Source organism: Mchenga conophoros, linkage group LG12, assembly GCF_057382185.1.
Source record: "Mchenga conophoros isolate Kocher_MC1m ecotype Shallow Benthic linkage group LG12, M_conophoros_male_GT1.1, whole genome shotgun sequence".
Lineage (NCBI taxonomy): Eukaryota > Metazoa > Chordata > Actinopteri > Cichliformes > Cichlidae > Mchenga > Mchenga conophoros.
This window is the reverse complement of record NC_140537.1, coordinates 19,114,068-19,138,230: the sequence shown is the minus strand read 5'-3', so window position 1 is coordinate 19,138,230 and position 24,163 is coordinate 19,114,068. Positions and strand designations below refer to the sequence as shown.

The following is a 24,163-nucleotide window of genomic DNA, read 5'->3' as shown; positions in this document are numbered from 1 at the left end:
ATCTAAAGTTTGGGGGTTTCTTTTGTGAAGCTTTAGATTATTCAACAACCCTTAAATTATATGTTTTTCAATACAAGTCGTCATAAACGTACACCAACCTTAAGCACAAAGCTGTTTTTTGGGGGGGTTGTCACTGTGGAAAGAACCCTTTTGGTCGCTGGTGGTCCACCTTAGTTCTGTCCCACCTCCTTGAGAGTCACTATAAATATAAATTGTGATACTGGTAGGGGGAGGTAACACAAGACAGATAAAGTTTGTAAGAAACATTCGGGACTACAGGTCCAGATCATCTACGCAGGAGGAAAAAGAAAAAAAACCCCCACAAGAGCAAAGAACAAAGAAGAGGACTGAAGAAGAGAGACTCAACAGAGATACAATCTAACGGTACAAAACAGCTTCCACACAGAGCTGTGATTCTCTTTTGAGGGACACTCAGGTATGCAGAGGTACTTAGTATAAGGGTAGACTATGGCTATCAGGGGAGCAGGTGGAGATAGTGTTGGTCATCTAGGAAAGTGCCATTTGTCTCAAGGCTCAGACTAGGGTGGGAGATCGTGCCCAAATAAGGCCTGAGGGGAGGCCATTTAAAGTTAGAGATAGCATGTGCATGGCCATTTTCTACGGGGGACCCAGGTCAGTGGGACAGGGATTAGCAAGAAGGTGAGAATGAAAATAATTTCTAATTGTATGTTAAATTATTTTCATTACCACTCTGTCGTTTGTTTGAATGGTGTGTCTTTATAACTTTGAACTGCTTGCACACTGCTTTTCTAACACAATTTAAAGAGACAAAAAGAGTCAGCCACGATCATTATATGTTCAGCTTATTTGACGTATTTGTTTTTCATCCAGAGAAAAAGTAAAAAGCTTAATTTAAATTTGATTGGCAGAATTTGTTAAAGTAAGCTTTGCCTGGTGAGCACAATAAAACAACACACAGGTTTGATTTTACATTTCACATATACATAAATATATATATATTCCAATTTTTTGCCAGATGGGAGACCCAATCCAGTTAAAAGAGGAGGGAAACAAACACTTTCAGGCAGGCGATATTGACAAGGCCATTGAGTGCTACACTAAAGCCATCAAGGTGTGCCAGGACAAAAAGGTGCTGGCTGTGATTTACAGGAACAGATCTGCATGCTACCTAAAAAAGGTAAGCACTCTGATATGGGACCAAAACTATATCAAACTGATTATGCTTGCAGGTTCTCTGACAAATTGTCTGTGATTGTCTCTGTTTTTTCTTATAGGAAAACTATGTTAATGCAGCATCTGATGCAACTAAAGGTAGAGTAATACGTTAAGAACTTTGAACAGCTGTAAATATTCAGTCAACAGCAGAACAAAAATCCATAGATGAAAGCTAGTCATTAACTTAAACAATTTGCCCTCATACATAGCGATTGATGTTGATGCAAAAGACATAAAAGCTTTGTACCGGCGCTGCCAAGCTCTGGAAAAGCTGGGAAAACTGGATATGGCTTTCAAAGATGTGCAGAGGTGTGCCACGCTCGAGCCAAAGAACAAAGCCTTCCTGGAGACACTCCGCAGACTGGGAGCAGAAATCCAGTCCAAGGTCAGCATTAGGCAGATACAACTGCACACAGAGCACCATACAGGGCAGTAGAAAACTACATATACTACTTATCTAACTGCAATAAGTATCCATTAAACTCTAACATACAAGTAATCAGCAGGCTAAACACTGAAGTAATTTTCATGACTGTTCATGGCCATATCACCAAACAATATAAAATGTAGTCTACATAGCAGGAGCTTAGATGATATGATCATTTATAGTCATTTTTCTTTATCATTTTTTCTCTCCACAGCTGAAAACTACATTTTCCACAGATTCGAGGGTACAAAACATGTTTGACATTCTCTTCGATGAAGAGAGCGAAAAGGACAAGAAGGAGAAGGTGAGGATTTTCTAAACTTCCTATTTCTATATTTGTTGTGGCAACAACACACAGTTCACACAGTTTTGCTTCTTCAACCTCTAGGCCGCCAACAACTTGATTGTCCTTTCGAGGGAAGACGCTGGAGCAGAGAGAATTTTCCAGAATAATGGAGTGACTCTGCTACTCAATATGATCGAGACTGGCAAACCAGAAATGATCCTGGCTGCTGTCCGTACGCTGTCAGGAATGTGCACGGGACATAAGGCTCGCGTGAGTCATGGTGCATGCAAAGTGAAACTTTCAGCAACTCTTTATAAATATATAAAATTCCCATGCCCATGTCACCGGATGTATGATTTTCTTCCCATTTTCCTTACAAAACCCTTTACACTTACTGCAACAGGCAATGGCCATCATTCAGATGGTGGGTGTTGATAAAATGTGCAGCATCATGGCTGTTGACAATGAGGAGATTGCACTGGCAGCCTGCAACCTCTTCCAGTGCATCAATGATTCCCTCACTGGTGGAGATACACGAGAATATGGGAAAGAAGCAGACCTTGTTATGGGTATGAGAGAATAATTACAGTATGTGTAATAAGTATCGGTTAGATTTTCTACTTCTTTTTTCATCCTTACTCCTAAAAACACAGACTTCATTCTAAAAGGGCTCCTCTATTGGTGGTATTTTTCACTGTATTATTGACTGATGGACAATCTTTGATTTAATGTGTCTCCCCACAGATCCGTCTAAAGACTTGAAAACTATTCTTCTTTCTCTGCTGGAGATGGTTGCCAGTAAAAAGGTGTCTGGCCATGGCAGAGACCAGGCATTAAACCTCCTGAGCAAGAATGTACCTCGCAAAGAGAAGAAGGAGATGGATCATTCCAAAAGCCTTTTCACTATTGACCATGGTGAGCCCAACACCTGATTCCCTAACAGATTCCCTAACACAGGCTTTTTGAGTGATACTAATCATTCAACATCTGTTTTTGTTTTTTCTTTAGGTTTGAAAAAGATCCTCAAGGTTTGTGGCCAGGTTCCTGAGCTGCCAGACCAGTTGCCCTTGACAGAGAATACACAGCTGATTGCTAGCGTGCTCCTCAACAAGCTCTACGACGACCTTAAGTGTGACCCAGAGAGAAACAACTTCAGGGACATTTGTGACGAATATATCAAGTATGTCCATGAAACATTCAGTGTTAATAAAGACACTATAAATGAGGCCCAGCAAACATATCTTGTGTAATAATCAGATTTTTTTTCTTTTCTCTAATTCTCCATTCATTTTCTAAAGATCCAAAATAGACCCCAAAGACATGGACAAGACCATTCATGCCATCAACTGCATCTCAGGACTGCTGCAGGGACCGTTCGATATCGGTAATGCTTTAGTTGGTCGGCAAGGCATCATGGAGATGATGGTGGCACTGTGCGGCTCAGAACGCGAGGTGGACCAGATGGTTGCGGTGGAGGCCCTGATCCACGCCTCCTCAAAGATGAGCCGTGCCAGCTTCATTATTACGAATGGTGTCTCACTGCTCAAGGATATCTACAAGAAGACCAAGAATGAGAAAATTAAAATACGTGCGCTGGTGGTGAGTGTGCCAAAATGCAATAAAAGCTTACTTTATGTTTTTTTCTTTTGTCTCAGGGTCTGTCTGTCTTTATGCATACTCATGCGTCTGTCCTCTCCAGGGTCTCTGTAAACTCGGTTCAGCAGGAGGCGATGATTACAGTTTAAGGCAATTTGCTGAGGGCTCCACAGAGAAGCTGGCCAAGCAGTGCAGAAAGTGAGTATTCACAGAGACTCTGTACTAACTATATGCTAATGACAGTAATATTTTAAAAATACGATAAACTACCTTATAGGGCAAGGATGTTAGAGTCATTTTACAGCGTGGGCGAAATACAGCCCACTTTGACTGCCCTGCAAGTATAAAACATGAAGTTTTCATTAATTCAAAGAAAATGTCAGCTTTTGGGTTTTGTTTTGTTTTTAGACTGTGAACAATGTAAGAAGAAACACACAAACAAACAAACAACAAAAAGAAACATTTCTATAGTAGAAAGTGGGAAAAAAATTAACTTTGTCATTTACTTGTTTTTGTATTACTTAATTACTTGAAAATACAGTTAAAAGTCTGTGCACTCCTTCACATTTGCTAAAGCTGTCTAGTGGCCAGTCTTTGCTGGGCCGATTCTGGCCCTAATCCAAATGTTTGACACCCCTGCAGGCTTCATATTTGTCAGGTTGCAATCAATGATTCATGATCATTTTTGACTTTTCTAGGTGGCTCTGCAATCCCCAGATTGATACCAAAACCAGGAAATGGGCTATAGAGGGTCTTGCATATCTGACTAATGATGCTGATGTAAAAGATGACTTTGTGGATGATGAGCCTGCCATGCAAGCCATGTTTGAACTGGCTAAGGTACGGAAATAACAACCTGAGAAAAACTCAGAAAAGACTAAGAGGAGACCTCTTAGGATAACCACTTCCTTTTCTCTGTGTTTTTAGTCCAGGGATAAGACGATCCTATATGCAGTTGCTTGCATCCTGGTTAACTGCACTAACTCCTATGAAAAGAAAGAAATTCTCCCTGAGCTGGTTCAGCTGGCCAAGTTTTCAAAACAGCATGTGCCTGAGCAACACCCCAAAGTAAGAGAAGAATGTAAAAGTCAGACCTAAACTGATGATTCAACAAACAGAACAGGAAATGTCACACACACACACACACACACACACACACACACACACACACACACACACACACACACACATATGATGCATTTTTTCTTGTCAGGACAAGAAGGACTTTGTTGACAAAAGAGTGAAAAGGCTGCTGAAGGCCGGAGTCACATCAGCTCTTGTTGTCATGGTGAAAGCAGAGAACATCATCTTGACGGATCAAACCAAAGAGATGCTGGCAAGGTGCGAAAGAAAAAAAAAGAAAAAAAGACTGATGAGGCTTAACAAAATATGTAAAACGACATCTTGTGACGTTTGTAGTCTGGAGGGGAATTCCAGTTTGGTGACAGCTGAATAAATGACATCATGACTCTTTGACACATTTTTTAATCTTTAGGGTTTTCTTGGCCTTGTCAGAGGATCCCAGAGATCGCGGTACTATTGTTGCCCAGGGTGGAGGAAAGGTAAGCAGTGTGAAAAAAAAAAATCAAAGTAGACTTGAATTTATGGCGCTCTATAAAGCCACGGTTAGATACATGGTCAGCGCAAGCATGATTTGTACTGATTAACTTAAAAAAAAATTCCACACGTGTACGTTACTGTTATTTAAACATATAAATGTGGTTCTGCCCTCAGGCTCTCATACCACTGGCTCTGGAAGGAACAGAAGCAGGAAAGGTGAAAGCCAGCCATGTCATTGCCAAAATAGCTGCCATTTCCAACCCAGAAATCGCCTTTCCTGGTGAGAGGGTAAGACAGAAGCTCCTTTGTTTTCTTCAGTGACAGTTTTGCCTGTGGCAATGATTTTTTTTTAAATGGTTTAAATGAAAGTGTTTAGACTTGTTTTTACTTGGAGTCTGTGTCATAGCTATTCAGCTCTCACATCTTTTATTGTTTCACAGGTGTATGAGGTAATACGTCCATTAGTGAACCTCCTTCACACAGACAGAGAAGGCATGCAGAACTATGAAGCTCTGAGAGGTCTCACCAACTTGGCTGGTTTCAGTGAAAAACTGAGGTGAGATTTTTTTTCTTTTTAAGATCACATGAATGAATGGACACTGTGACATTAAATAACTCATTTTCTATACAACAGTTTGCTACATTCTGCAGATTTTTTCATTTTCAATTATAACCTTCATCTGTTTTTGTAGAGTGAAGATTGTGAAAGAGAAGGCTTTGTCCGAGATTGAGAACTACATGTTTGAAGAGAATGAACAGATCAGATTGGCTGCCACTGAATGCATGTGCAACCTAGTGACATGTAAAGAGGTGAGGACAGCTGCAAACACATATTGATGGACGACACACAATAAGTAGGCATTCCAACAGGTTGGGGAAAATGAAATGAACTCTGTATGCTTTAGGTGCAGGATCGCTACCTGGAAGATGGCAATGATAAGCTGAAGTTGCTGGTGTTGCTCTGCGGCGAAGATGACGACAAACTTCAGATAGCTGCAGCTGGAGCTCTGGCCATGATCACAGCTGCTCAGAAAAAGCTGTGCACCAAAATGACTCTGGTGGTATGTGCAACAGTTTACTACAACCCACCCCCTTCTCTGATTTTTCTTTTTGTATAGAGATATCACATAAATGAGGTAATTTTGAAAACTTTAAGAGGTACTCCTACAGTTACATAGTAGGTTTTTGGACAATAACACAGTTTTGCCTCTGTTACCGCTAAAGTGTATATACAAATATCTGTAATTTCTAAACAGTTCATGCAACACTTTTGTTAAGTCCCTGTGAACTAAAACTAAAAGTCTTCACTACAGTCACACCTTCACAGACTTACAGAGTCAGGTGTATATTAGCCAATGATGTTTATGTTTAAAAAAAACACAGTGTCACTGACAGAGTACCTTATCTGTACCAACAGACTTCCCAGTGGCTTGAGATCCTGCAGAGGTTATGCCTTCACAGCAATGTTCAGGTTCAACACCGCGGTCTTGTCATTGTTTACAACATGCTCAACTCAGACAACAGTGACCTGGCTAAGAAACTGATAGAGAGCGAGTTACTGGAAATCCTTTCAGTGGTTGGCAGAGCTGAGGACAATCCGAAGAGGCAGGAGGCCATTGATGCAGCACGCACATGTTTGGTCAAAGCTATGGATCTTGGTCTCATCAAACCCTTCGCCAGCCCTTCTTAAAGAAAAAGATCAAAGATCAAAGGACATTCTTCATTTTTCCCCTCTGTTAATCAGAGACCCCCCCACCCAAATAACTGTTTTTTCACATAAGTGATTTTAGGAGTCATCACCCTGACTCCCCATCTCTAAATACAACCCCTCACACTGTGAAGCAGGGATTATTTTTATATACAGAAAGGGGTTGCGTGATATAGGAATCATATATGTGGTGGGGGTTTCCAGCGATTGGTTTTGATAAAGCTGTAACTGTGTCTAAATGTTTAAAGACTGATGCATTTACATGTGTTTATATTTTGCCATTTGTGTGGTTGATGAGCCATAATACACCATTTAAATAACACCTAAATGTTTCAGTGTCTCTTTTTCTTTTCTAAACTCAGTGCAAATAAGCAGCACAGACTGAAAACATTAAATCAAAAATCTTTACAGATCTTTTTTACAAACACCATCTTGTATTTACATTAATAAATCTTTTTTGAATTATAATTTGAAGTAAGACTATCATTCCTCCTGAATAACTATATGTAAATAGACAAGAATCAAACATTTATGTTTAGCAAATACAAATTATTAGTTTTTTGGGTGTTTTTTTGCTCTTGGGTTTTCAATTCAAAATTCAAAATGAATAACTATGAAATGCAGTAGAATGTGTAACTTTGACACTCTGATTCATTGTTTTTATACATAAACTACCACATGTTTACAGGTAATTAGTATGTTTCCTTTAACAGGTTATTAATATGTAATTACATAGAAACAGGTAGTTTTGCATTTTGCAGTCATGATTCCTGCATATAATAAGCCATAACAATAAACATTATTGCCATTATTTACCATTATTGTTTCCTGCAAACAAAGAAGAATACTGAGGACATGAGACAGAATTAATTCCAGGATTACAAAAGTATATCTCAGCATGTCAAAGCATTAGGCAGTATTACCTTACTCTTTTTTTAGCTTAAAAATTCTAATCACTTCATGTCATTTTATTTCTAAGAGGTAATACTGTTACCAATACATTGATATACAGTTATTAATATACAGAGCTCGACAGTCATCAAAGAAATGAGTGCCAGCTGCTGGTCAATGTTTACCACACACTCAAAAAACATGAATGAGGTGGATTGTTCAGTGTATATTAATTATTTATTTTCATTTTACTTAAAATATATGTTTTTGTTAAGTTAACATATGTTTTTCTAATCAAGTCTACGTGATTGTGTCTATTATTCAACGTACATAATACTAATGTGTTACTTGATCGCATAACATTTAAGTTAAGTCAATTAGGATCGATATACCTTGTATATCCACAAGGTGGCAGTAATGCAAAAACAGTTGTAATGAAACCGCGCAGAACAAGAAGGTTTCACGGCTTGTGCCTGCTCATGCGCAAGACTTCAAATTTAACTGAAAAAGGCTGTTTTGGCGCCAAGCTGCTGTTTCTTTGAGAGGTAAGACCACTTTTTTCTTTGACTATGTTGTGTAGTATCTATATGTCCAGCATGGTTATATTTTGCGTTTGTCTTACAAGACATGTTATATCGTTTGCGTGTGCTTGTTTTACATTAGTTTTACTGGGTCCTGGACATGCTTATTTTGTGGACTGTGTAAGAAACATTTTTATTGTTTTTTGTTTTATTAAGGGATTAGCTACAGGGGTTCATGGGGTTATTTTTCCATTTGCTTTCTTGGGATTCCTTTTCTGTAATCCGAGAGTCGGAAATATCGAATAGGATAGCAAGGATAGCATAAAGTGACATTTAAAATCCAAAAAGTCAAGGGCGAAAGCCACTGTGACACCATTGTTCTGCTCTATCAGTAATCTGTATTATGTAAAAATGGTCTGTAAATACAGCATGTTTCCTAGCGGAGTTATACATATCAATTAGGGTTGCCAACCGTCCCTTAAAATACGGAATCGTCCCGTATTTAGAAACAAAAGTACACGTCCCGTATTGAGCTAATAAGGGACGCACTTTGTCCCGTAATACAGTGAGAATCAAAAGTAGTCTATAACTTTTAATGGAATTAACGCTTTGTTTGAAAACATAATTCCCAGCCCCTCTCCTGCTTTGTGACCAATGAGCTGACAGCACACTTATGACAATTCGAGTATGACAATTCAGATTACCGCTCATCTCATTGGTCGAGGAAAGGTCGCTTACGGAGAAAATACCGGAAGACAACAGATGACCACAACAACAAGCATGGCCAACAGGGAAACAAACGCTGACACTGCGGTGCAAGTCTCGGACGACAGTACACCTAAAGCTGGGCAGACACTGTGCGATTTTTTCAGTCACGTTATTCAGCTCCTGCTCAAACTGCACGATTGACTCGCAGGGGTTAGAAGTTGGTAGGTCATGATGCAGGTCTCACACTATACCGCCCGATGCTCTGATGCGACCTGAGTGCTCACACTGTGCCTCCATAAAATGAAGGTTATAACAGAAAATCTGTCGCTCTCCCTCTCTCTCTCTGTCTTTCACTCACACAGACACACCAGCACCATCAACTTTGCTAAATTGCTAATGAAAAACATTGATCAGGCAGCTGTGATTGAGCAGCAATGTAAATCCAACTATTTTCACGGTTGTTGTGGTCGTGATCATTTTGTGAGGCCACATTGGAAAGCTCATCCGAGCCTTTTCGAAGTTCTACAAGTAGTGCCTCCATCGCTTGTGTCCAGATCACACGCTGCACTGCTGTGCTGCTCCGTCTTTTTCACCGACGTTTACGTGTTTGCGCGTGAGCAGTGTGAGCGCCTGTGGTGACACCTTCACGAGCGATTGATGATCGGGAGCTGGTCGTGAGGTGTTAATCACTTCTCGTTACCCCACGTATACTACACGACGCACGATGAAGGCCAAAATCGGTCCGATCACTCAAAAATCGGCTCAAAATGGGCCAAAAACCGCACAGTGTGAGCCCAGCATTAGAGCAGCAATGTTTGTTCCCCTCAGAGAAAGGGAAGAATGGGAAAAGGAAAACACCTGGGTGGAAAAAGTTAATATGGGCATGTGCAGTGAATATCAGCGCTATGTGGCCAGAAGTGTGATAATATAATTTATTTTGTGTAATAAACAACTGCAAGGATAGATGATTACAACAAATAGATGACTAATACATAAAAGTAATACATAGATGAATAATGATGATGAGTTAAGATGCGTAATCATGGGAACAAGCGGGTTTACAAACAGGAGCAGCTGATTAGCATTAGAAAAGCTGAAATAATACCTCAACTGAAGCCAATTGTACTAAATGCACTAAATGTGCACTGTTACAAGAATATTTTTCTTTCTATTGTTTTCTATTATTTTAAGTTAAGCAGGACAGAGTTCTTTTAAAGAAAGATTTACTTATATTCTCAAAAGTTAAGCATGACAGGCTTCTGTTTAAGAAAGAGACCTGTTTTATTGTGTTAATGTTGTCATTTTGAGCTAAAAATAAATGGCTAAATGATCATTTGTTTCACATGTGTTCATATCACAAAGAATAGAATATGCATGTACTTAAATCAACTTCAAGTCAAATGGTTAAAAAAATAATTTCACACACAAAAAAAGAGCTAGAAAATTCACCACACTGGGAAGGGTGAAGACAACTGGGTCGCCCGGCCCTGGCCACGAGGTGTCCCTTATTTATTTTTCAGGGAGTTGGCAACCCTAATATCAATGTAGTTATAAATTACAGTTTGTGAAAGTACACACTTAATTTTTTTAATAAAATTATTCAAGACATATGAGTGGACAGACAATGGAGGTCGACAGACCTGGTGATAATTGCTTCTATAGAAAGTTAGCACATGGCAGTGTCAATCTCTTGCTTTTCTTCTGAGTAGTATTTTATTTAGTTGTAATTCAAACAATAATTTGCTTCTTGAAATTAAGGAATTAATTATTTTTTTTCTTTATAAATCTCAGATCCTGCCTTTACCTGCTCCCTCCTATACTGATGTGGTGTATGTGGTATTGCTGAGCTTGTATGTGGTATGTGAACTGTTATACTTTTAAAAACAAAACTGTTTTATAAGTTAAGTTTTCTTTTGTGACCCATCCCATGCCCCTGTTATTTCTTCTCCACATCTGAACCATGGTAAAGGTTGCAGTTCAAGGGCCTGAGGCATGAAATTCTTTTCAGATCAGCTGTGATCAATATTTTTTGGAACTTGATAAATAACAATAAAAGCTGTAATGGCTCCATTAGCATTTTGTGTAAATGTTTGTGTTAAAATTATAGCTTTAATGAGGTCTTACTACATTAGTTTTAGTTTGTATATGTGTACATATAGTATGTATATTTACAGTACAGTATGTTGTGTTTGTTGACATATTTTCAGGTGGAAGCAGAATATGTGAGGATTACTACTGCTGCACATGTTCCAAGGCTTTTTACACAACTTGACCAATACACTGACCAGCTCATAAAAGTCTTCAAGAAAAAAGGAGGCGTTGCAGGGAAGAAAATTAGACAAACTTTGGCCCCAGCCACACAGGTGCGTTATTCTGTTGGTAGCAAAATATTATGGCTAATAAGATCATTTTCAAATTTAAACAGCTAGTGTATGGTAGCTGCACAGTGCACTTACATTTATATTAAGCAAGACAAAGTTTGGTACTCAAAACGTTGGAAAATTTAAATTACCTAAACATATGTAAAATCTGATCCCTTGATTTAGGTTAAACCAGAAGTGAATGTTTTTATGTTATGTTTTGAATGCAAAAAAGATGATGTATTAGTTTGTCTTTACCTCCATTATGGACATATCTAATGTGGTGGAAACCCTGCCCAACAGGTTAACTATTCATGTCCATGTGATGATTAGTTGGTCTTGTGTACATGTCTATCTGTGCAGTGGATATGTCATTCATTTTGCGTATAATGTGAGTTTCTGTCATCCTAAAGTATATCTGTTTTCTCTTCCTGTATCTCTGCCACTCTCTACAGAAGGAAACCATTGAAAAGGGGAGGGAGTGTGTCCTCAGGGCACTACCTTTTTACCTGAATGAAGACCCAAGCATCCTCTTCAAAGAATAATTGGTTGGTAATTTTAGTTTAGTTTTTTATCTGTATTAAACCAAATTTTGAATAACTAATGTTGTTGCATGTTGTAATGTTGTTGTTGTTGTAATTTGCATGGAACCTGTTTAAATGTTTTGGGAAATCTTCTTGTATACCCAAACTATTTATATTTATCGTTGAATCTGTAGTCTAAAATAGTGGCGCACTGGGGTGCATGTTCCTAATATTGTGTTTACGTCATTAAAGGGTAGCTTTGGCCCTTTTTCTTTCTTTTTTTAAAACTGGATGCCATTTTTCTATGTTTTTGTGTCTAAGCTACAGCTGTTCAGAGGGAGCTGGAACAAATTACCCTTGCTATCTTTACCATCGAAAGAGCTGATGCCAGCACTCCTCCAGCCGATGTGGGTGTAAGCGCCAGACGTCTGCTTTATATTTTTATTTACGATTGAGTTCATGTTTGTTTTATAATTCATAGATTCATTACATAAGTCATCTTTTCAGGATTAATAAATGTGAAAATATATGTGTTTACATAAAGTAATTTTAAGTCACTGTTTTGGGATTGGAACCTAAAAGGGGGTACCTCTCACTTTAATTATGTAAGTGCAATAGTAGCATGAAACCCTGTGTGAGAGGGAAGGGGAGGAGCATGGACAGAGAGGTTAGGAGTCTCACGGTTTTCTGACCGTGTGCACAGCTAGTTCTGGATAACTGCTATTTTTTGGAACTTTCATGCTTTTTAGGAAGGAGTTCATTGTTACATCTTCCGTTTGTAATAAATAAACAGTCTTCAAATCATAATGCAACTGGAAGCATTTCTTTTGGAAACCAGGAACACGCGTCAGCCATAGACTCTTCTTTTTTGAACTTGGTTTATTGGAAATTACCCTACAGTGGGTATAACCATCTAGTGTGTCCTGCATGACCTGGAAGACCTGGCCTCTGCATGTGCACTCTTAATGGGTGGGATATATGCACTGAATCTCAGTTAACCTCAAGACTGAAAGCTAAGAGACAATCAAAAGTATTGAGATTTAAAGGATTTAATTGAGAGATGTTGAAGGGTGGTGTGTATATTAGCGTTCAAGGCATATTGTTATGAGGTGGAAATATGTTCATATTCAGTTTGTGTTACATTGTGTGCATTGTAAAGGTAATTGCAATACATACTAAAATTAAGGGTAAGTTAGGAGGTTGATCTGATATCCTCGTGTTGTTCCCAGATCATCATACTAAATGTTGTTCCAGGATCAACATTGCAAGTGACCAATCAGAATGTTGTGACGTCATACTTTTGCGACTTCGGGAAAAACCGGCGTAAAACAAAAAACTGTACTTAAGCTGTGTGAAACCGCCTCTGTCCGCCGATCAACTGACCCTAACCCTAACCGTAACCCTTTAATAAACAGTAAGCAGAATTGATATTGTCCTTGCAACATTGGAATTTCATAAATGCACGAATGGCTTGGAATAGAATAACGTCACAACAATGTGATTGGTCACTTGCAATGTTGAACCTGGAACAACATTTTCATGATGGTCTGGGAACAACACCAACACGAGGATATCAGATCATCCAAGTTGGGAATGCAGGATGAATGTATATTTTGTGGACTTTTAAAGACGAACAATTGTTTCCATGTTAAAATGTTTCCATCTGAAGTTTTTTGCCCAAACACTGGTAAAATAAATGTTGACAGTGGCGAGTGTTAAATGGTTACTGCTGTGCTGTTGCAAAAAAACTGAACGCTGACAAGCTGTTTTATTGTTAGACCATAATGTTGGCATGTTTTGTTAAAGTTTTATTTGGGATGGTGATGTAATTTTCTTTGATTGCTAATATCAGTGGACTATTTATTATTATTATTATTATTATTATTATTGTTGTTGTTGTTGTTGTTACATTTTTTTTTTTTTTTTTTAATTGTGGCTGTTGAGGTGGACACTTCACTTTGCATTGTTAAAGGAAAGCACTTCATTGGCATTGTGTTACTGGACTGACCCTAAGCAATCATTGCAAATAGCAACTTTGCTATCCATTTTAGACACTAAAAGAAAAAAACACTCACAGACCTTACTAGCATCACATGTGCATAACTCAAGTGTCATCTTATCAATGTGTTATGTGATCTTCAATGCGTTTTTTTTTCTTCTATTTCTGGTAGATACAGACATTTAATTTAAAGTCTTGATGTTGCATCTGTCTACATACTGTTAATTACTAACCCTAATGAGCTGTTGTGTTTTATTTTGGACTGGGTTTACACAAATGCTCACTGAATGTGTTGGCAATAAAATAAATTTTAAAAAATAAGTTGGCTGTACTTAATTCATTTGTGTGGAACCTGTTGACAAAATAGATTTATGTAAAACTAATTAATAAAGCACAAGGTGGCTGAAAATATAATATTTGAATTAATCTAACTTAAATTTAACATTTTACTGCCACAAATAAGAAATGTGTTGAAGTAACTAATCTAAACTATCTAACCTGAAAATATATCATCTATGTTCATACAACATAACTTGATTTAGTTAGTCTTAAATATGTCTTGTTAATCTTAAGTAGTTTTTTTAAATTAGATGAACTAAAGATTTTTGCTTTAAACTAACATAATTCAATTTCGTGGAACCTGTTGACAAAATAATTTTAATTAAAGTCAACGTTTCATTTTTTTGAGTGCAGCTGCAGACGTGCAGCAGTCCATGTGCTATTGCAGTTTATTCTTACAGTGTGCACTTTCACCCTGAAGACTACACAATATGACTTGCTCTTCCTAACTTGTGTTTCCTTTTCATTTTAAAGTATTTTATTTTAGCATAACAATCACTCCCCTTTCACTATTTTTGTCATTATGCTTGATTTATTTCAAACTTTAAATGTCCACTAGATTTCATTAATCCACAGTGAAGATGAAACATAACAAAGTGCAGGAACCTCTATCATCTTCTTCGTGGCATGCTCTGAATACACAGACAAGCATATCTTTGACTAGATGTGTAAAACTAAATGTTTTTTTTAAAAAAAAAGTCAGTACCATGAAGGCTACAGCAGTAATAAGCACTATATGCATATGTAATATATGAATTTTACTATACGTTCTTGTTTTTGAAAGAGATCTTTTTATTTCAGACCGTCCCTTTGTAACCATGGAGAGAAGAAAGGAAGAGCAACGGTCTGGCAGTCCATATGTAAAGCGCTTTGGGGTCCTTAGGGACTAGTAAAGCGCTATATAAATACAGGCCATTTACCATCATCACTCTCAGCATCTGCATGATTTAATATTTACAACATCACAGATCTGTGATTATTTCTCTCTGCTCACATGATGTTCCTAAAAACTCTTTAATGAGTGACGAATTTGTTGGTCAGTTCATTCAACTTATTTTACTCGTTCCTAAAATTCTCTGGAACTTGGAGTCATTTTTGACCAACATATGTATTTCAACATGAACATTAAACAAATATGTGGAACCGTCTGTATTGGCTCCAGAATCAAATTTAAAATCCCTCTCATAACATACAGGTCTTAAATAATCAGCCCTTTCATACCTTAAAGACCTCATAGTACTTCATTATCCTTACAGAGCACTTCAGTCTCAGACTGCTGGCTTACTTGTGGTTTGTAGTTTTCAAAAGTAGAATGGGAGGCAGAGCCTTGTGCAACATTTTGTGCCAGTAAAAATATATTTAATTCAAGAAAATATCTAATAATTATAATATTACTCATTAATACTTGCCATACAAAAAACCAACATTTGGTGGTACTTTTATTCATCTATCTCCCGTTCAGTCATGTCAGGTATGTTTATATATAGTGCCCAATATGTTCTTCGTACTTTAGAAAACCCCAACAAGCATTTTTACGGTGGGAAGGGAAACTCCCACTTACAGGAAGAAACAGCTTCGTGTAGACAGACAGCTGCCACAACCGGGCAGGGTGGGGGAAGAGAACAGAAAAGCTGAGCTAAAAGATACGCTCCAGTGGCATCTGATCAAGTGGGTTGTGAAAAAAATGGGACTGGGGGATAAATGCTCAGTGTGTCACAGTTAAAATTTGTTAGAGTACTGATTAAGTGGAGTGGTGCATTTCCATCAATTAAAACAATATTAAATAGACTTCTCCCAAATATAACCGTAGAATACTTTTAAAAAAGAGCATTTCAGAGTACTAAATGAAAAATGTTAAATTAAAATATTTTTAAATGCATTTTTTTGTGCACAAGATGCAAATCTGGCAAATTAAAGTGTCAAAGGAAAGGCCTTTTTTGTTCTTGCATGTTAGTTTGTGATGGTTGCAGACTTCTTTCAAATTCACAACTGAATGAGTCATGCAGCGTTTCCGGATGGGCCTAAGCCACACTTAAATGAAGGGTTAAACAGTGAGTTTCTTCAGACTGTCATCAAACCGTGTAAGAGAGAGGATTCCAGCTCAGATCCTGAAGCGTTGGTGTTGAACATGAATAGTAAGTCTCTGATTCGTTACTTAAAGTTAAAAGTGTTCATACTCAGAAAGGCTCGAATTTAGTTTCTATTTTTCTCTTCATAGACCTGCTACTGTTTACTTTTGGACTGTTTGCTCTCGCAGCAGGTGATTCATTCATTCAGCTATACTAATCTCAAGATTTTTTTTAAAAGTAGCTCATGTGTAGGGTTGCCAACTCCCTGAAAAATAAATAAGGGACACCTCGTGGCCAGGGCCGGGCGACCCAGTTGTCTTCACCCTTCCCAGTGTGGTGAATTTTCTAGCTCTTTTTTTGTGTGTGAAATTATTTTTTTAACCATTTGACTTGAAGTTGATTGTGCGATTTTTGGCCCATTTTGAGCCGATTTTTGAGTGATCGGACCGATTTTGGCCTTCATCGTGCGTCGTGTAGTATACGTGGGGTAACGAGAAGTGATTAACACCTCACGACCAGCTCCCGATCATCAATCGCTCGCAAACGTAAACGTAAACGTTGGTGAAAAAGACGGCGCAGCACGGCTGTGCAGCGTGTGATCTGGACACAAGCGATGGAGGCACAACTTGTAGAACTTTGGAAAGCTCATCCGAGCCTTTTCGATGTGGCATCACAAAATGATCACGACCACAACAACCGTGAAAATAGTTGGATTTACACTGCTGCTCAATCACAGCTGCCTGATCAATGTTTTTCATTAGCAATTTAGCAAAGTTGATGGTGGTGGTGTGTCTGTGTGAGTGAAAGACAGAGAGAGAGAGAGAGAGAGAGAGAGCGAGCGACAGATTTTCTGTTATAACCTTCATGTTATGGAGGCACAGTGTGAGCACTCAGGTCGCATCAGAGCATCGGGCGGTATAGTGTGAGACCCTGCATCGTGACCTACCAACTTCTAACCCCTGCGAGTCAATCGTGCAGTTTGAGCAGGAGCTGAATAACGTGACTGAAAAAAATCGCACAGTGTCTGCCCAGCTTTAGGTGTACTGTCGTCCGAGACTTGCACCGCAGTGTCGGCGTTTGTTCCCCTGTTGGCCATGCTTCTTGTTGTGGTCATCTGTTGTCTTCCGGTATTTTCTCCGTAAGCGACCTTTCCTCGACCAATGAGATGAGCGGTAATCTGAATTGTCATACTCGAATTGTCATAAGTGTGCTGTCAGCTCATTGGTCACAAAGCAGGAGAGGGGCTGGGAATTATGTTTTCAAACAAAGCGTTAATTCCATTAAAAGTTATAGACTACTTTTGATTCTCACTGTATTACGGGACAAAGTGCGTCCCTTATTAGCTCAATACGGGACGTGTACTTTTGTTTCTAAATACGGGACGATTCCGTATTTTAAGGGACGGTTGGCAACCCTACTCATGTGAGATGTTTTATGAATAATCTGTGTGGTGTTACAGGTGGAAACGGCGTGCAGGTGTTTTATTGCGAGCCTGAAAAATGTGCTCTCAGTGTAACTAGGGTGTATTGCAACGATGAAGCCCTGCTCAATAACAGATCCATGACAGAGTGCTCTGGTCCTCCTCCACACAGAGCTGTCTGTCAGCATGATGGTCGAGCATTTGTTTCCATGTCTGGGAATGCGGCGTTGTGGTTGCTATGGTTACAGGGTGACGCTCTCTCTCTGCATGTTTCCTGGGTGAGAGAGCGCCTTTTTGTTGTTGTTTTGGACTCCAGTATGAACACAAATCCCCCAACCCGAGGATCACCACAACATAACCTAATAGACCTACACCTTAGTTCACAGATTCGCTTTGTCTACGGTCCTGGGATTTCGCACAACCCAGGATTCAAATCATGAATACATAATGGGCTTGGATTTACAACATTATGAATGAAATTGCTCTATTTGGAAGCAGCTGGCCCCCCTCCCCTTTCGACAGATTGTGTGTGAGACTTTAAATCATCAAACTGTAAATTATAAATTTTAAATTGTTATTGATCCCTTTACCCCTGGTCCTAAAGTGTATATTTATTTTCTTACTCTTCTTATATTTATTGTTTACTTGCACTGCTGTAACTGGAGCCTCGTCATCTCGTCTCTCTATATACTGGACTGTATGTAGCGGAGATGACAATAAAGTTGACTTTGACTTCAGCAGCGAGCAGGCGCACCGAGGGCTCTCGCGCTTACTTTTCGCGTATAGATTTTCGAAAAAACATTGGTGCAAATTATAAGTCTGTATCATAATGTCTGGTGTTTTCGTGTTTGTTGGTTGTTTTTATTTTTGTTTTATTTTGCGAGTTGGTTATTAGATGCTGCTCCAGCCAGCCAGAGAATCCCCCGCCGCCCCGCCCTTTGGGGTGTTTTGTTTTTCTGTTGTATTGTTTTGCATCTTAAGCCCCTTTGGCATTAGTACCTACTCGGGTTAGATTGCCATGGTTTTCAGGGTTTTCCATCAGGTCGTAGTACCTGGTGCCAAGTACTTTTTTAGTACCTACTCCGCTGGGGTTTCGAGCAGTCCGAGACTACTGCATGCCACCGATTGACTGGTCAGTTGTGTCACTCGATGAGTCATGAGAGCGTAATATAAACCATATTTGTAAATTGGCAATGAGGGAAATGACTACAGAAAGCAACGCCGTGGTTCCCGAGTCTGACAAAAAACCACACACTGAGCAGCAGGTATATTGTCGCCTCAATGTCCACCTTTGTTGCATACTAATTGTATGACAGGACACTCAGCCTCATTGCTATAACGACTACCTCGCATATTAGGTGGTACTTGATTGTAATGGAAAACGAGTCAAGGCAGGTCGTACTGCCTCAAGTTGCATCAAGGCAATCTGAGTATGTAATAATGGAAAAGGGGCTTTAAAGTTGGCTTTTATTATTGACCAAATGCAACCACAGTGATTTTCACCTGGCAAACAGTGGCTAGAACTTAATGAATATATATTCATTTTAGGCAATGTGTTTTTCAGTAGAACAATATACTTGTTAATTGCTTACCATCTTAAGTAGAACTGCAACATCATATATGATAGCAAGCTTTTTGGAGGGGGGGTCGCCCCAAACTATTCCAGGTTAGACTTTGTAATGTGCAGGAGTGTTGCTTTTATCTTGTGAAAATGTTGACTTTACTAATAACATTTCAAATATTTTTCTTTTTTTCTTTAGTGCTCATATTTAAAATATTGTTAACAGACACTTTAAAATAAGACATTTAATTAATTAGCCTATTTGTAGTTTGTGTGTATGTGTTCTCTTCATGTAGTTATGAGCGGTGTGTGTGATTTGGTAGTTGTCATGGAAGTGTTTTAGGACTACATATAAAATCTTGTTTAAGGCCACCAAAATCGTAGGGCCGGCCCTGGTCAGCACCCCTCATCAAAGAGCATTCAGCTTAGATCGTATTCTTTATCTTGACAGGGGTTTTGTTGTTCGTCATCGCTGGACTCTTTCCTCCGTGCTCTTCCCTCACATCAGGTCAGAAATCTCTCCCATTGTTTACAATTTTATCATAATAAATGTTTACATTACTAAAAACTCATTTGTGATGTTTTATGGATAAACTGTGTGGTGTTATAGGTGGAAATGGTGTGCGAGGATTTTACTGCGAGACTGAAGGCTGTGTCAATGATGTAAAGCGTGTTTTCTGTGACGACGTGGAGCTCCTGGGTAACAAAGAGATTTCAAATTGTTCCCACGGTCCGCTTCCACCCAATACCATCTGCCAACACAGAGGCCGCTTGTTCGTCTCCACCTCCTTAAAGTCCTGTGAATTTGAAGGTGTCACAGGATATGTAGAGACCAAAAATTGTACAGGTATTTTCATGCAAACATATTCATTCTTTTCTCCCATCTTGCTCTTTCTTCTCTTGCCAATTCCATTTTAGTTTGTGAGATGCTGCTGCAGCTGACAGGGGCTGTTTGACACTTTTGAAAATGGCCCATGCATGTGTTAGTAATTTCCCGTATACGTATATGTATATGTACATGTCAGTCATGACTCATAAAAATGACCTGAAAAAGTTCCCATATATCATTTGGAAACCACTCTGTCTTATCTACGTGGGATCTCTGAACTCTCTGCACCTCTGATGCTTAGTCAGATCCAAAATACCTGGTACCTTTTTGATATCCAGTAACTGATGCTGTTCTTGCTATTAACCATCTTTCTCTTGTTTCTCAATTAGACTGCTCTTTTTTAAATAGAGGTAAGATTTGTTTTTTTAGGTACACATTTCACCAGTTTCTGATTTTGTTAACTACTAAATTAAGTTTATCCCTTTCCATCCAGCTACCACACCGGCAGTCACCCCAAGCACTGTGGAAACATCTTCGCAGCCCAATTCCAAACTTCCAGGCATTGTAATCACAGTAGTCTGTAAGTGTGGATACACAGTTAGTTACCATACTTACTGCCTACATGTTTTTTGAGTATAGCTTCTGCTACTAACACAGCTTGTTTTCACTATGCAAATTTAATCTAAACTATAACCTATTTTACTTTTTTGTTTTTGAAACATGTTCTATAGGTGTGGTACTGCTGTTAGTGGTACTGCTGTTAGTGGTTTTCTTTTGCAGAAAAGTCAAAAATCAGCAACAACAAAGGTAACTAAAATTAAAAAATAACTTGAAGTATTTGATAAAAGTATCCAAATTTAAAATAATGTTTTGTATCTTTAGACGGACTCAAACCAGTCCTGGGTTGCAGAATGACAGCTCTTTAGTCTAATGCCTTGGATCTAACATCATACTCCTGGTTCGAGGCCAGGGCATGCCTCCACTAGGGGTCCTTCCTGCTACCCAAGCCTACTGTGAGGGACAACTGTAGCCATGCCGGCTCGGACGTCGTCTTCCCTCCCCATCTCCAGCTGCCTCCCTCTTCCCGCTCCTCCACAACCACCCACACATGCAGGGCCTTGGAGTGGGGGTATGTCACCAGGGTGCAGAGGAGGCTACCCCCCCCCCTGTCCCCTTCTGGCTGCCTCTGCCTCAATTTTATCCCACAACTTAGACATTCACATTATTCACACTCTCATTACACATACATATAGGATCTTGGGGGCGGGCACAATCACGGAGTCCAAATCACCATCAGGGTGTATACCTCACCCCTGACGTCGTTGCCCACCTCTCAATTTTAAATACACTTAGTCATTGAGGGCTAGCAGGAGGGACTATGCGCTTACCTGCTGCTCCTTGGCAGGTAGCTCCATGCCCTCCTGGGTTTTAATTGCACCTTAGAACACATATGCATCAACACTACAATGAGCGGGTGGAGGGAGGTTTGGAGTCTTCTCCCACCCCCATTCTCTGCGGCCTGCTGGAGCGGGAGGGCTAGTAGGAGGAGTTGGCCGTCCGACTGCGGTCTGGGGTGTGGGGCCTCCCTGCTGCTGCGGAGTCGGGGTGGTCTGCCTCTCCCCACCGCAGGGAAAAGGGTAACACCACCTGGGTCTGGGTGCAATTCCCCCCTCCAGGGGCAAGGGTACCTAGACCCGGTTTGTAGAGTACGCTTGGGGAGTGTGATTGTGTGTACAGCGTCTCTTTATGTCTGTCTCCACGTTGGTTGAGTGTGGAGTGAGTGCATATGAGAGCATGAGGGTGGGAATGGATGTTTGTGTCTGTGTGTGCCTGTATGTCTGTGTCTATATGTCAGGTTGGGTATCAGACGCCACCTCTCTGGGGACACCTCAGGCCCTCCAAGGTTTGGAGGCCTATCTCCACCCACCACCACTTCCCCTGCCGGTGGCGGACTCCCTCAGGTGTCGGTGTGTTGGTGGTTCTTTGTGTCTGGGGGTGGGCGTCCGGGTACACACCGGCTCACTCCTTGGCGGCCGCTTGTCGGGGCCTGGGGCCTGGGGCTCGCTCGGGCCCCTTTGGAGGTGGGGTGCCCCCGGCCTCTCGGCCTAGGGCTCGGTCACTCAGGCGCAGCTGGGGGCCGGCGGAGCTCACGGGCGCGTCACTGCAACTCCCCCTGACTTCTGCTCCGCGGCTGCTGGGCGAGCCCTCATCTGGGACTCTCCTCAGCTCTTACTGGGACAGTGGCGCGGCTGCCCCTCTGTTGGTCTTCCATGGTCTCTTGTGTTCTGGGGGCCTCTGGATGTCTGGAGTTTTGATCTCCTCCATACCCGCTTCACACCCTGGAGGACGGGGCTGTGGCCCCCCCACACTCCCTAGCAGATCATTACATGGAGAAACCTTTGGAATGCAAGCATGCTGATCCACACAGGTATGCACACATGGGTATTCACAGACGCGGACTAAAGCTTTCTTGGCTGCTGCCTCAAAGCACACTGTGCGCTGTCTATCTTGCGTGCTGCACAATATCGTTTATTACTTAGTAAATACTGATATCTATGACTAGCTAGTTTATTGTGATGGTGCTTTGTTTTCTCTATTATTATGTTGCTCTTTGTTGTTTGCTGTCTCCTCTGTTTGTTTTTGTTTGTTTGTTTGTTTGTTTTTTTTCTCCATACAGGTGACCCAGGAGTTTTTTTGTTTTTTTTTTGTCTCTCTTCCCCCCCCTTCTCACCGTCTCTTCTCCCCTTTGGTTTTCTTTCTTTCTCTCCCCCTCTCTCTCTCATTCATTCCCCCTGTCCTATTTATTAAAAAAAAAAAAAAAAAAAAAAAAAAATGACAAAGGATGAACTGAAGCTCTGCCATCACGTAATGTCGCATACTGCTGTTTCTGATGTCATTTAAAAAAAAAAAAAAAAAAAAAAAAGATTAATTAGGTCTGCACGAGGTGTTGAAGAACCAGAAGAGTTTTCATAAGCAGATAGCATCATTCTGGTGCTTGCACTATAGGCTAGTACTTAAATAGGGCTTTTCCAAGTGATGGCAACATCAAGAAGAAGGAATGCTTAATAGCAGAATAAGCTGGAGTTTTTCATGTGGGAAACCCAAAAATGTATTTTCCTCACAAATTTGGTACATTTATGTGGAAATACACAGGCTTTCCAACAGTGAAGTACAGAGTGGGCCATTTATATGGATACACCGTAATAACATGGGAATGGTTGGTGATATTAAAGTCCTGTTTGTGGCACATTAGTATATGTGAGGGGGCAAACTCCTCAAGATGGGTGATGACCATGGTGGCCAATTAGAAGTCGGCCATCTTGGATACAACTTTTGTTTTTTTCAATAGGAAGAGGGCCATGTGACACATCAAACTTATTGGTAATGTCACAACAAAAACAATGGTGTGCTTGGTTTCAACGTAACTTTATTCTTTCATGAGTTATGTACAAGTTTCTCTTTGTTCACAGCCATTGACATGTTGAAGAGGTTAACACTTGAGGAGCGGATCGAAATTGTGTTGATATCTGGTGAACGCAGTAACCGGGCAGCAAATTTCAATGCAAGACACCCTACGAGACCACCCATCTCCCATGCTACAGTTAGCAAACTGCTTGCTAAGTTTCATGAAACTGGTTCAGTGTTGGATTTGACAAAATGTGGACGCAAGAAAACTGTCACTAATGAAGAAACATCAGTGGCTGTCCTAGCTTCATTCAGCAAGAGCCCACAGCGTAGCACTCGCCGCATGTCACTGGAGAGTGGCATTAGTCGTAACTTTCATGAGTTATTTACAAGTTTCTGACCACTTATAACATGTGTTCAACGTGCTGCCCATTGTGTTGTATTGTCAATGCAACCCTCTTCTCCCACTCTTCACACACTGATAGCAACACCGCAGGAGAAATGCCAGCACAGGCATCCAGTATGCGTAGCTTCAGGTGCTGCACATCTCGTATCTTCACACCATAGACAATTGCCTTCAGATGACCCCAAAGATAAAAGTCTAAGGGGGCCAGATCGGGAGACCTTGGGGGCCATTCAAATGGCCCACGACGACCAATCCACTTTCCAGGAAACTGTTCATCTAGGTATGCTCGGACCTGGCACCCATAATGTGGTGGTGCACCATCTTGCTGGAAAAACTCAGGGAACATGCCAGCTTCAG

General features: G+C 40.2%; 2 protein-coding genes and 1 long non-coding RNA gene across 8 annotated transcripts; all 3 read left to right on the top strand.

Annotated features, from left to right (window-relative positions):
- Positions 1-232: 232 nt before the first annotated feature.
- Positions 233-7,096, top strand: unc45b (unc-45 myosin chaperone B). 3 transcript variants are annotated; one of them, XM_085294189.1, is made up of 20 exons: positions 233-384; positions 998-1,159; positions 1,257-1,293; positions 1,407-1,582; positions 1,839-1,928; positions 2,013-2,180; positions 2,314-2,479; positions 2,655-2,825; positions 2,919-3,090; positions 3,209-3,509; positions 3,610-3,704; positions 4,205-4,346; positions 4,434-4,574; positions 4,720-4,847; positions 5,002-5,068; positions 5,241-5,354; positions 5,507-5,622; positions 5,759-5,876; positions 5,972-6,127; positions 6,484-7,096. In XM_085294189.1, exons 2-20 carry the CDS (start codon positions 998-1,000, stop codon positions 6,754-6,756), a joined length of 2,793 nt encoding a protein of 930 aa, XP_085150315.1. In that variant the 5' UTR covers positions 233-384; the 3' UTR covers positions 6,757-7,096. The 3 variants fall into 3 exon arrangements, with proteins under 3 accessions (XP_085150315.1, XP_085150316.1, XP_085150317.1); XM_085294190.1 differs by having other exon boundaries at positions 233-436; XM_085294191.1 differs by lacking the exon at positions 233-384 and adding an exon at positions 621-660.
- An 889-nt stretch (positions 7,097-7,985) lies between these two features.
- Positions 7,986-14,436, top strand: LOC146562449 (uncharacterized). 4 transcript variants are annotated; one of them, XR_014894653.1, is made up of 5 exons: positions 7,986-8,210; positions 10,686-10,751; positions 11,102-11,257; positions 11,710-11,802; positions 12,100-14,436. It is a non-coding gene; the product is annotated as an uncharacterized LOC146562449 (long non-coding RNA). The 4 variants fall into 4 exon arrangements; XR_014894655.1 differs by lacking the exon at positions 7,986-8,210 and adding an exon at positions 8,217-8,366; XR_014894654.1 differs by lacking the exon at positions 7,986-8,210 and adding an exon at positions 8,970-9,115.
- A 1,757-nt stretch (positions 14,437-16,193) lies between these two features.
- Positions 16,194-23,183, top strand: LOC146562448 (uncharacterized). The gene is made up of 7 exons (XM_085293123.1): positions 16,194-16,251; positions 19,618-19,674; positions 19,777-20,013; positions 20,385-20,405; positions 20,489-20,575; positions 20,727-20,802; positions 20,878-23,183. Exons 1-7 carry the CDS (start codon positions 16,245-16,247, stop codon positions 20,924-20,926), a joined length of 534 nt encoding a protein of 177 aa, XP_085149249.1. The 5' UTR covers positions 16,194-16,244; the 3' UTR covers positions 20,927-23,183.
- The last annotated feature ends 980 nt before the right edge of the window (positions 23,184-24,163 follow it).

Excerpts from the sequence above, each read along its gene's own strand:
- unc45b (XM_085294189.1), top strand. The coding sequence starts at position 998 with ATGGGAGACCCAATCCAGTTAAAAGAGGAGGGAAACAAACACTTTCAG. Across the intron at positions 1,160-1,256 it reads CTGCATGCTACCTAAAAAAG|GAAAACTATGTTAATGCAGC; the intron begins GTAAGCACTCTG and ends TTTTTCTTATAG. Across the intron at positions 2,826-2,918 it reads CCTTTTCACTATTGACCATG|GTTTGAAAAAGATCCTCAAG; the intron begins GTGAGCCCAACA and ends TTTTTTCTTTAG.
- LOC146562448 (XM_085293123.1), top strand. Across the intron at positions 20,576-20,726 it reads CATTGTAATCACAGTAGTCT|GTGTGGTACTGCTGTTAGTG; the intron begins GTAAGTGTGGAT and ends CATGTTCTATAG. Across the intron at positions 20,803-20,877 it reads AAAAATCAGCAACAACAAAG|ACGGACTCAAACCAGTCCTG; the intron begins GTAACTAAAATT and ends TTGTATCTTTAG.